This window comes from Anomaloglossus baeobatrachus, chromosome 4 (genome assembly GCF_048569485.1).
Source record: "Anomaloglossus baeobatrachus isolate aAnoBae1 chromosome 4, aAnoBae1.hap1, whole genome shotgun sequence".
NCBI lineage: Eukaryota > Metazoa > Chordata > Amphibia > Anura > Aromobatidae > Anomaloglossus > Anomaloglossus baeobatrachus.
Window position 1 is genome coordinate 402,898,479 of NC_134356.1, and position 13,165 is coordinate 402,911,643.

A 13,165-nucleotide genomic window follows, 5' to 3' on the forward strand; every position below is an offset into this window, starting at 1 on the left:
TGATGGAAAATACAAGAATATTTTTGAGCAAAACCTTTTTCAGTCTGTCAGTGATTTGATTATGAGATGGAGGTTGACCTTCCAACAAGACCATGACCCAAAGTATACTGCTAAAGCAGTACTTGAGTGATTGCTAAAGCAACAGTACAGCAACATTTGAGTGAAGGGGAAACGTGTGAATGTACTGGAGTGGCCTACTCAAAGCCCAGACTTTAATCCAATAGAGAATCTGTGGTAAGACTTGAAGATTGCTGTTCACCAGAGTAAACTATATACCTAGAAAAAGCTGCCTTGAGAAATAGACAAAAATCCCAGTGAAAAGATGTGGAAAGCTCATAGAGACGTATCCAAAGCAATTTGCAGCTGTAATTGCCACAAAAAAAGGATCTACAAAGTACTGACTGGGTTAATAGTTTTGTGCAATGAAGTTTAGGCTGAGACCACACAGGAATTAATGCGAGTCCTCGAATGACACTCAGCTAACGCTCGCAGCGAGAGCCAAGTGTCATGCGAGTGTCATGCAAGTGTCGTCCGATCGTGCAATCAGACCACAGCTGCGGAGGGGAAGGTCGGCGCTGAGGAGGAGAGGGAGGGATTTATCTCCCTATTTCCTCCGTTGCCGGCTGATGCGAGAATCGCACTGCAAAACACCAAGAGGGAGGTTAGGCGCTACCTAAATAATTCAATAAAGTCTTGTGCCATGTACCAAACAATGGGACCAAAACAGCAAAAAAAAAAAAAAAAAAAAAAGGTACATATAAAGGCACCAGGCTTTGGAATAAAAGATAATGACTAGGGCGGACCTTGATTTGTGCAAAAAAATATACAATATTTATTTAAACATGGTGGCAATAGACATACATATTTAAAATGCAACACGAACAAATTACATAATCAGCTCCATGGATCAGATCAAGAATAACACAGGATATCATTAGGAAATAATCACACATATAATGTATTTCATGAATCCTTGCTGGGAACTCAATATAAATCTGTGTTGATATCCCCTGTGTGCGCCATCTATGGTGCTTGCAGAGCCCATGTATAGCACACATATAGCACACATATAGCATATAACACATAGCTCCTGATGAAGCCACCTTGACTGGCGCAACGCGTCGGGCTGCTACACTTTCACTCCTGGTCCTGCATGTTGCTCTGATAACTATTTTGGGGCGTTCACCCCTGGTGCTCATTTTTATATCTAAGGCTACTTAGCCTTCCTGCACTATTCCTATAAGAACCATTTTTTTTTTTTGCTATTGAAAGTCTATTGTGGCTTTTGACCAGCCATCATGACAGGGCTCTGCAAACACCATATATAGCACACAGGGGATATCAACACAGATTTATATTGAGTTCCCAGCAAGGATTCATGAAATACATTGTATGTGTGATTATTTCCTAATGATATCCTATGTGTTATTCTTGATCTGATCCATGGAGTTGATAGTGTAATTTATTCATGTTGGATTTTAAATATGTATGCGTCTATTGCACCATGCTTAAAAAAGTATTGTATATTTTTTTTGCACAAATCAAGGTCCGCCGTAGTCATTATCTTTTATTCAAAAGCCTGGTGCCTTATATGTACCTTTTTTTCTGTTTTGGTAGAATCGCACTGCACTCTCATTACACCGGTGTAGCGCGAGAGCAATGCAATTTTTCTCGCCCCCATAGACTTGAATGGGTGCGAGTGAAAGAAGCTCGTATTGCACTCGCAGCATGCTGCGATTGTTTTCTCGGTCCGATTAGGGCTGAGAAAAAAAAAATCGCTCATGGTAGCAGCCCCATAGAGTAATATTGGTCCGAGTGGAATGCAATTTTTTATCGCACTCCACTCACTCCGTATTACTCGCCGTGTGTACTGACCATTACAGTTATTTTGTCCTCTATGTTGTTTGCTTCACAATAAAATGAAAACCAAATGTTCACAATTGTAAGCATGTTCTTTACATAAACTGATGCAACCCCTGCAAAAAAACAAATAAAAAGAAACTGAATTTCCAGGATGTGGGGTAGCAAAACACAAAAATGCCAAGGGGGTGAAGGCTTTCGCAAGGCACTGGACTGACCCATATAGATAGCTTATTAGGGTTAATCCTACTGACAAATTCACTTTAATAGATATGTTAATTAAACCCTTCATGACACTGGAAGTACCGGTATGTCCTATTTGGAAGTATGTACTGGCGATTGCGAGTGCCCAGGAACAGTGCACGTGTGATCGCCACCAGGAGCTTGGCGTAAGTTATAGCAGAGCCCCTGCTCTTACAGTCAGGGATGGTCCCTGTGCCGTCCCTGGCTGTTTAACCCCCTACATGCCATGATTGATATTGATGACGAGGTGAATGTAGGGGGCTGGTAGTAGGAGTGTGCTCGGTTTCGCGTCAGATTGGTGCCTCCGCAACATCATCGCGACGCCTTGACCATGGCTATTCAACCCGATGTCGTCATGATTACCTCTGGGTCACTCAGCTAGAAGAAGCGTTTTAGACCTCAATAAGTGTATGGTCTAAAATGCTTCTGTCAGTGCAGCACTGACAGATAATGTATTGCAATGCTGGTTTATATGTTTTCTAGTACATATTGTGCTGAAAAACAGGAATAAATTCCAAGTGCAATTCCACATTTGCTTTTTCTTTTCTACTTACCATGTTCATTATATTGTAAAACTGACAGGACAGTATGATTCCCCAGGTCAGTACGAGTACATAGATATCAAACGAGTAGTTTTATTTTTATTTAAGGTGGTAGAAAAAAAAAATCTGACAATTTATTAAAAAAAAAAAAAGAATTGTGCTTTTGTTGCCATTTTCCAAGATCTGTAACATTCTCATTTTTCGAGATCTGGGGCTATGTGGCTTATTTTTTGCATCTTGAGCTCATGTTTTTAATTATACCATTTTTCAGTAGATGTGATGTTTTGATTGCATCTTATTGATTATTTTCTTGTTATGCTCTTTACCAATCATACAGTGCTGGCCAAAAGTATTGGCACCCCTGCAATTCTGTCAGATAATACTCAGTTTCTTCTTGAAAATGATTGCAATAACAAATTCTTTGGTATTATCTTCATTTATTTTGCTTGCAATGAAAAAACACAAACGAGAAGGAAACAAAAATCAAATCATTGATCATTTCACACAAAACTCCAAAAATGGGCCAGACAAAAGTATTGGCACCCATAGCCTTATACTTGGTTGCACAACCTTTAGCCAAAATAACTGCGAACAACCGCTTCCGGTAACCATCAATCAGTTTCTTACAATGCTCTGCTGGAATTTTAGACCATTCTTCTTTGGCAAACTGCTCCAGGTCCCTGAGATTTGAAGGGTGCCTTCTCCAAACTGCCATTTTGAGATCTCTCCACAGGTGTTCTATGGGATTCAGGTCTGGACTCATTGCTGGCCACTTAAGTAGTCTCCTGTGCTTTCTCTCAAACCATTTTCTAGTGCTTTTTGAAGTGTGTTTTGGGTCATTGTCCTGGGAAGACCCATGACCTCTGAGGGAGACCCAGCTTTCTCACACTGGGCCCTACATTATGCTGCAAAATTTGTTGTTAGTCTTCAGAATTCATAATGCCATGCACATGGTCAAGCAGTCCAGTGCCAGAGGCAGCAAAGCAACCCCAAAACATCAGGGAACCTCCGCCATGTTTGACTGTAGGGACCGTGTTCTTTTCTTTGAATGCCTCTTTTTTTTTCCTGTAAACTCTATGTTGATGGCTTTTCCCAGACTCTTATGTTGATGGCTCTACTTTTGTCTCATCTGACCAGAGAACATTCTTCCAAAACGTTTTAGGCTTTCTCAGGTAAGTTTTGGCAAACTCCAGCCTGCCTTTTTTATGTCTCGGGGTAAGAAGTAGGGTCTTCCTGGGTATCGTACCACACAGTCCCTTTTCATTCAGACACCGACGGATAGTACGAGTTGACACTGTTGTACCCTCGGACTGCAGGGCAGCTTGAACTTGTTTGGATGTTAGTCGAGGTTCTTTATCCACCATCCGCACAATCTTGCGTTGAAATCGCTCATCAATTTTTCTTTTCCTTCCACATCTAGGGAGGTTAGCCACAGTGCTATGGGCTTTAAACTTCTTGATGACACTGCGCACCGTAGACACAGGAACTTTCAGGTCTTTAGAGATGGACTTGTAGCTTTATGATTGCTCATGCTTCCTCACAATTTGGATTCTCAAGTCCTCAGACAGTTCTTTGCTCTTCTTTCTTCTTTCTTTGCTCAATGTGGTACACACAAGGACACAGGACAGAGGTTCAGTCAACTTTAATCCATGTCAACTGGCTGCAAGTGTGATTTAGTTATTGACAACACCTATTAGGTGCCATAGGTAAGTTACAGGTGCTGTTAATTAAACAAATTAGAGAAGCATCACATGATTTTTCAAACAGTGCCAATACTTTTGTCCACCCCCTTTTTTATGTTTGGTGTGGAATTATATCCAATTTGGCTTTATGACAAATTTTTATTTTTTTTTTCATTGAAGACAAATTAAATGAAGATAATAATACCAAAGAATTTGTGATTGCAATCATTTTCAAGAAGAAACTGAGTATTATCTGACAGAATTGCAGGGGTGCCAATACCTTTTGGCCAGCACTGTATGTATATTTTTTTCATTGTTTTATTTTCAATGGGGCAAAAGGGGGCTGTTTAACACTTTTTTGTTTTTACTAGTAGTCCTAGGGGACTTGAAGCTCATATACTCTGCAATTCAGAGCGATGCGTCAGCATTGCTCTATACAGCAGAAATGCTGATCTCCTATACACGTCAGCAGTCAGACGGCGTTCACAGGAACTACATCATGACAGACACAGGGGTCATCTGATGACCATCGGCTGTCATGACAACCCATCAGCGCCCCGCAATCATATCACGGAGCTGTCGATGAGAGCGAGGAATGGCATGCTCCCCGCCAGAGCGCGTCAAATCCCACGGTCAGAGATTGACAACAAGATTTAACTGGTTAAAAAGGCACGAGTGGCTCAGTGATCCACCTGCACCTCTTAGCTACACATGTCAGCTGATCCAGTCAACTGACATGTGCGGGGGAAGTGTGGGTTCGCTGTTAGAGCCTGCATTAAAGAGACACACAAACTATGTCGTATAATTGTGGTACAATGTCTTGAATGATGTTATAATTTTGTCTTACAAACCGATACCGTACATTTCATGTTGCAGTAGAAAAGCAGCCAGTAACACCATTACAGTACATGAGTACAGATGACGAGTGTCGTGCTAACTACTTACATATTGTTATGATGAAAATCAGGATGGCATACTTTTAACTATTCAATATGCAAAATGAATAAACGCAAATTTCCACAAGGAGTGTATGCTAATCTGAACTACTTTTACAAACATACAGCATTCCACCATGCCTCTACACATATACGAATGTCTACCTTTGTCCATCCTGGGATGAGTAGGATAAGGCTTATTATGGTCTTCTCAACAATCATTATTAAGAGATAAAGGCTACATTGGCCTAGCCATGCAGCTGCTTGTGGAGGGTCCCCTGAAAAGGAATATGTTGGATCAGTAATTGAAGGCATAAAGGATTACAACATATAATCAGTAGATACTTGTAGTAAAAGGTTAGCGCAGGTTGTACCCGCCAGATAAAGAGCTATAGACTTACCATAATCTTTCTTTATAAATAACTGCCAGACAAAATACAGACAAAAACTAATCTCAGATACTGGAGTCATAGTGTTGGCCAATGACTCATTTGGAACATTCCTAAAGTGAATTTAATTGGGGAACACTAATTGGTGAAGTCCAATTAATGGGCTAGTGTAAACATGCCACAAATCACTTGAAGAGTCAGCAAAAGGCTTGTCAGGTGGTTGCATTGCTTATTCCAGTATAAAAATCCCTGCTCTTGGCATCACATGATCCCTTCTAAATAGGCATTGTGCTGCCAATAACATCATGCATGGGGTTAGATCGGTCGTATTAAAGGTTTTTCCCTTCTGAGCTGCGGCCACCACCAGTAAGCTCTTATATACTGCATTCTAGAGCACTGTATATAAGAGCCCAGGCCACTCTGCACAACGTAAGAAAACAAATTTATAACGCTCACCAAGGGGGCGGTGCGGTCTGATGGGCACCACTTTATGCAGTTGTCATCCCCCTGCCCAGCCCTGTGTGGAGGACACATCCTACGTCACCCACACAGAGGCCTCCATTGCGCTCCTGACCATGCGTACTTTGATCTGCCCTGCTGAGGTCAGAGCAAAGTACTGTAATGCACAGTTACGAGGAAAGGTCAAAGACCACCCGTGCATGTGCACTACAATTCTTTGCTCTGACCTTACACGGGCAGATAAGAGTAAGCATGCGCAGGAGCGCAATGGAGGCCTCTGTGTGGGTGACGTAAGACTTGTCATACACACAAGGCTAGGAAGGAGGACGGCTATCAACAAGATAGAGGAGGCACTGGACCGAGAGCAACAACACCCATTGGACCAGACCGCCCCCTTTGTGAGTATAATAAAGGTGTTTTTTTACATTCTTAAGAGTGGCCTGGGCTCTTATATACAGTATGCTGGAATTCTGTATATAAAAGTTTACTGGTGCTGGCCACAGCTCATAAGGGAAAAACCTGGTGACAGGTTCCCTTTAATGATCATTCTTCCACATACAGTTTTTATTGGCTTATGTGAAGTACTGATTTTCTTACATATATTCAATCTGCACTCAATAGTAGCCAAAAGGGCCTATATTTACAGATTGGATTTACTTATTTTTGAGTTAAATGGCAAAAACTATTTTAGATATGTTGGAAGAATTTTGATTTTCATAAACTTGATGCATTTACAAACTAGAGCAAGAGTAATTTTGTATTTATCCTTGATTTACTGGCTTTGAGATTGACATGAGAAGAGCATTATATTGTCGTTTGGTGTTTAAGTGTCACAAGGTTTCTATTGACTTGAGAACTGCAGTTTTTATCAACATTAGAAACACTTATTCCAGGCATAGCTATCATTTGTCATAGAATGACACGTTTTCGTATCTAAAGGGACATTTTTTTAAACTGTTAATTTAGTGCTGTTATGTTTTAAAGGGAACCTGTCATCACTTTTTTTGGCTATAAGCTGCGGCCACCACCACAGGACTCTTATATGCAGCATTCTAACATGCTGTATATAAGAGCGCAGGCCACTGTGACTACATAAAAAACACTTTATAATACTTACCTAACGGTCGCGCTGCGGTAGAATTTAGTCACGGAGGCGTCTCAGTTGTCTGGTGCCGCCTCTTTCGGCCATCTTCATCCTCCTTCTTCTGAAGCCGCGGTGCATGACGCGTCCGACGTCATCCACACTCGCCAGAATTCAGGTCCTGAGCAGGGCAGATCAAAGTATTGTAGTGCACCTGCGCAGGACCGGCGAGTGTGTATGAGGTAGACACGTCATGCACACAGGCTTCAGAAGAAGGAGGACGAAGATGGCCGAAAGAGGTGGCACCTGCACCGGACAACGGAGACGCCTCCGTGACTAAATTCCACCGCAGCGCGACCGTTAGGTAAGTATTATAAAGTGTTTATGTAGTCACAGTGGCCTGCGCTCTTATATACAGCATGTTAGAATGCTGCATATAAGAGTCCTGTGGTGGTGGCCGCAGTGATGACAGGTTCCCTTTAACAGATGGAAAATCTATAAACTTTGGGTGAAGAAGGGAGCACAACTACTTAAATTATCTGAGAAGTTGTAATTTTTGTGGTAAAGATCGGAAAAACACAGGACAATAAACTCAACTGCCACACCCTTAGCAAAACAATAATAAAATTATTTTTTGCAGACAATGTAAAATAGGAACAGTTGTTTTAAAGTTCATTTATTCTAGTTAGTTTCCCATTGTTATGTCCATATACACAGAAAAGTTTTCAAAATCATCTGAACACTATTAGGCCCTGTGAGCACTTGCCGGTTTTTGCCACGGATTTCCTGCGGTTTTGCTGCATGTTTCGCTGCATGTTTCGCTGCATGTTACAGTATGTTCATAACATCTCTACAGTGATTCACCAGCAAAACCTATGGAAAAAAAAATGCTGTGCGCACTATGCGGATTTTGACAGCTGCATGTTTTGCTGCGGGATTCCCGAAAGCAAAAACAATTGCATGTCACTTCTTTTCCGCACGTCGCTGCGGCATATCACTTCATTGACTGCAATGTAATCGTGAAATCCCGCAGGGAATAACGCAGGCAGCAAATTCTGTGCGGTTCATTGCGTTTTCCTGCGTTATTCCCTCCGGTATTTCGCAGTTTCGGGACATAATGTTCATCGCTGCCTGCGGTTTGCAGGGAAGTGATGTCATTATGACAGGAAGAGGAAGCGGAGCAGAGAGTAAACACACACATATCAGACACAGACATATAGTAAACACACACATCCCACTCACACACAGACATATAGAATACACATACAAATCAAACGGACATATAGAAAAAAAAAAACACGTGGGTTCCGCCATATTTTTATCTTCCAGCTGCGGTAAACACACAGCGGCGGCCCGGTATTCTCAGGCTGGGGAGGGCGAGGGCCAGGGTTAATGTCCCCCCTCCCGCAGCCGAGAATATCAGTCCACAGCTGCCCCGGGACTGTCGCATCCATTACACGGCAGTACCGGAGTGTCCCCAACTCTTCCTGTTGCCGTGATGCGATGGCAATCAGGGAAATAAGGAGTTAATGGCAGCGGATCGCCACCACTAAGTCCAGGCTTGATCATGGCAGCATCTATGTGACAGCTGACATTATCAACCCATAAGTAAAGTGAAAAACACACACCGAAAAATCCTTTATTTTAAATAAAATACAAAAAAGCCACTGTTTCACCCCTTTATTAACCCCTCCCAAACACACAGCTCCGGCGTAATCCACGTCCTGCGTTGCTTGCATCCAGCTGCAACTGACACACTACTGAATGCAGCCTCGCAACAAGCCTGCAGAGAGGTGACCACATTGTCATTTCCCACGGCCGGTATTGTGAACACATTACCGCTTGAGAGAAATGCAGCGTGTGCTCACAGGGACTCTATCTATCTATCCCTCTACATATCCCTCTATCTATTCTTCTAGCTATTCTTCTGTCTATTTATCTATTTAGCTATCAAATATCTATCTCAGAAGGAAATTACTTTTTTTTTTTCTCAATGTGCTTTATTGCATTGAATGCATTAAAACACATGTACCAACCCGCACGCGGCAAAACCGCGGCAATACCGCGAACAATACCGCGGTAAAACTGCCGCAAACCTGCGCTGAATTAAAAGATTTGTTTTTAGGGTTTCCAGAGTTTTTATGCTGCAAATTTATGTGTTTTTATGTGATTTCATGTACATTTAATCGGAATATTATTTCCATTATTGGAACAAGGATAGAAATAAAAACAAACCTTTAATTCAGCGCAGTTTTTTTATATAGGAATTTATTTCTATACATTTTTTGTAGTCTGACCCTAGGCAAATGAAGGGGTTTCTGCCTTAAAATCTAGCTGCAGAATTATAGGAATATTGGGTTTGAGCGCTAACCGTTATCCTACGGATATATAATAATTTCATTATTATAACAAGTTTCCAGATATTGAAAATGACATGATAATATAAGAGAATACTGGATTTTTTCACGTCTACGCTGCTTGTCGACTTTTCCCTGTTGAAAGGATAGATTTTATCCTATCCAATGCTTTCTTCCTCTGTGAAATCAGTGCTTTGAAGAACAATGAGAATTTGAGTGCACACATTTATACATTTTTGGGCAGCATAGCTGTGATCTGAATAATAATTACATCAAGTCTACATTAAGCTTTAAAGGGTTACAGGGCCCCTCTATCCTGCTGAATAAACCTCTGCTGCTAACCAGGCGGGATAGCTAACATGGCAAACTTGTTATGCCAGTTACCGTATGTGTCCCAATAAATAAAATAGGAAAACGTTAACAGCAGTACGGCTCCCTATTTAGAATCCTCATCTCTTCTACAAATCCAAAAAATCATTGTATGATTTTTAAATAATTAATTTGCATGAAATAATTATTTGATCACCTACCGACCAGCAAGAATTCTGTCTCTCAAAGACCTGTATTTTTTTCTTTAAGAAGTCCTCCTACTCTGCACTCATCTATATTAATTGCCCCTGTTTGATCTCATTACCTGTATAAAAGGCACGTGTCCACACACTCAATTACACTTCAACCTCTCCACCATGGCCAAGACCAAAGATCTGGAGAAGATCTGTTTGGAGAAGTGGGCCAAAATCCCTGCTGCAGTGTGCAAACTTGATCAAGAACTACAGGAAACATCTGACCTCTGTAATTGCAAAGAAAGGTTTCTGTACCAAATATTATGTTCTGTTTTTCTATTGTGTCAAATACTTATTTAATCCAATAAAGTGCAACTTTATTATTTAAAAATCATACAATGTGATTTTCTAGATTTGTTTTATTCTTTCTGTCACAGTTGAAGTGTACGTCGATAAAAATTACAGACATCTCTATTCTTTGTAGGTGGGAAAACTTGAAAAAAAATTGTCTGTATCAAATACATATATTCCCCACTATAATTGGTCAACGTTATGCAGGGGAAAAAGTAGACTCCCCCAGAGAAAAATCTCAGCTAATGCCCCCTTGGTGTTAGTGAAAATTAGCATATAAACTTTACAAGCTAATATCTTCAAAACTGAGATGAGAAATTAAAAAAATATAAACAAACAATGTTATATGCAGCTCTGTATTTACTAAGCCATCATGTGGCCAGTTTAAGATAACACTTCGTGAATGGTCCTCTTTAAATCCTGGCAGTTTTGAGATCAAACCTACCTGGATCAATCATATGCTCAACACCCCTTCCCACAATAGAAATCTTGAGCATGATTCCTGAAATGTGGAGTTGTCTCAGGAACTGAGCCTAACCCGCTTGTATATACCACATATATTACAAAGCCGTCATTTTTGCCTAATAGCCGGAGCTGATGTCTGTGTCTAAAGGGTGCTTTACTTGAGACGAGCTATCGTGCGATGCATCGTCGAGGGTCACGGTTTTCGTGACGCACATCCAGCATCATTCACGACGTCATCTCGTGTGACACCTCAGAGTGACGCAGTATCGCTCACAAATCATGAGTCGTGTACTTGTCGCTCAATTTCAAAAAATTGTTTAATTAAAATGGTGGCGGTTGTTCATCATACCCGCGGTAGCACACATTGCTCCTGTGACACCCCGGGAACGATGAACACAGCTTACCTGCGTCCCGCGGCTCCCGGCGGCTATGCGGAAGGAAGGAGGTGGCCGGGATGTTTACGTCCCGCTCATCTCCGCCCCTCCGCTTCTATTGGCCGGCGGCTGTTTGACGTCACTGTGCCGCCGAACATCCCTCCCCCTCTCCTCAGGAAGAGGATGTTCACCGCCCACAGCGACGTCACTCGGCAGGTAAGTACTTGTGATGGGGGTTTCACGACTTTGTGCGACACGGGCAGCGATTTGCCCGTGACGCACAAACGACGGGGGCGGGTACGATCGATCGTGAAATGGCACAATCGGTCGTCTCGTGTAAAGCAGGCATAACAGCCACTGACAATTTTAGACCCAAGCATTTCAAAAGTGCTGTAGCAGATGCTTGCATGCAGTTATGCCCATTGGTGCCTTGCAATGCAATTCAGTTGCGGGGCACTGATGGGGAGTCATTAACCTTATATACGAAACCAAGACTTTCACTATATACTGCAATACTGTATTATTACAGCATATAGTACAAGTAGTTGAAGGTTCAAGTCCTCTAAAGGGATTAAAGAAATAACGTAAAAAATAAAATGTTTTAAAAACCCTAAAATAATTTAAAAAAAATACATACAAATTTAAACCAACCCTTTTGCACATTGTAAATAAACATATTTGGTATGTCTATAAAAGTGTGATTTATTAAAATATAAAGTTAAGTAACCCATAAAATAAACGGTGTAAAGAAATAAGTCAAAACGCCAGAATTGCATTTTTTGGTCACATTACCTCCCTAAAATATACAATAAAAAGTGACCAAAATGTTATATGTTTCCCCAATGGTCTGAATAAATATGTTGGCTCACTATGCAGAAAACAAGTCCACACAGCTCCATCCCTGAAAAATAAAATGTTACAGGTTTCAGAATTAGTGAGGAGCGAACCTGAGGTTCAGTGTTTGTACCAAACAGATTTTACACAAAAAAACAGTTCAGGTTCTCAGTTCGGGTGCTTTATGTATGAACTGTTGCAGTGTTTACATAAGGAAAAAGATTCCGGCACTCAAAATTTTGTGGAAACTCTTGTAACTTTTATTTGTTCTTTTTATTCAATATAAAGCAGTCAAAAATTGACGTTTCGGCATAGGCCTACTTTAATGACTGAGGCTAAGGAGTGTAACAAAAGATTTTTTTTTTATAAATACACCACATAAGGACTTCTATGTCATGACTGGAGGTGTCCGCCAAAGGATATAATTCATCTTATTCTACATATATGGTAGATATCTGTCTTGTCTAATAACATGGACACCTGTCAGGCCGGTGGTCAGAGGTGAAGTGCTTGCAGTGTAGCACCCCTGAACCACTCATGGCACTACTAGGTACTGCATTCTCACCAGGCTGCAGGGCCTACCCCCAGGGACCTGGAACACCAGTGCCATCTGCACACACCAAAATCCCAGTTTCCATTACACACCAGGGGTAATTGGCTAGTCAGACACTAAAAGGGATGGCCACCTAGAGGGCGGAGCCCGTCCAGGGGACTAGACAGCCTGGTTGGAGTGAACTGAGAGCAGTCAAGAGTAGAGCGTGAAGGAGAGAGACATGCCTAGAGCTGGGTTGTGTAACTGTGATTAGGGGGCACAGGAGAGTGGTCGCCAGGGTAGGTACACCTGAGTACCACTGGGACCAGAGCACCGACGGGGCACAGGACCCTAGGTCAGGCATTAGCTTCACACGGCCTGGCAATTACCTGCACAGTGAGGGGACCTTCACGGACCTCACTGACCCACAGATCCAGGGGCACCAGCAGTAAAGAGAGGGTCAGGGTTCGGGACACAGACCTGCCCTACAGGGTCCACACTGCCCGCCGTATGGACGAGGAAACTGCCAAAAGGACAGTCGGGCCCCAAACCAACCAC

At 41.9% G+C, this 13,165-nt stretch overlaps 1 protein-coding gene across 1 annotated transcript in view; it reads right to left on the reverse strand.

Moving 5' to 3' along the window:
* Positions 1 to 13,165, reverse strand: part of LOC142301576 (store-operated calcium entry regulator STIMATE-like) — a 228,704-nt gene that overhangs the window by 57,026 nt on the left and 158,513 nt on the right. Inside the window, exon 5 of the mRNA XM_075342599.1 lies at positions 5,428 to 5,540. Within this exon, the coding sequence (XP_075198714.1) occupies positions 5,428 to 5,540 (113 nt within the window). The remainder of the gene's footprint in view (positions 1 to 5,427; positions 5,541 to 13,165) is intronic.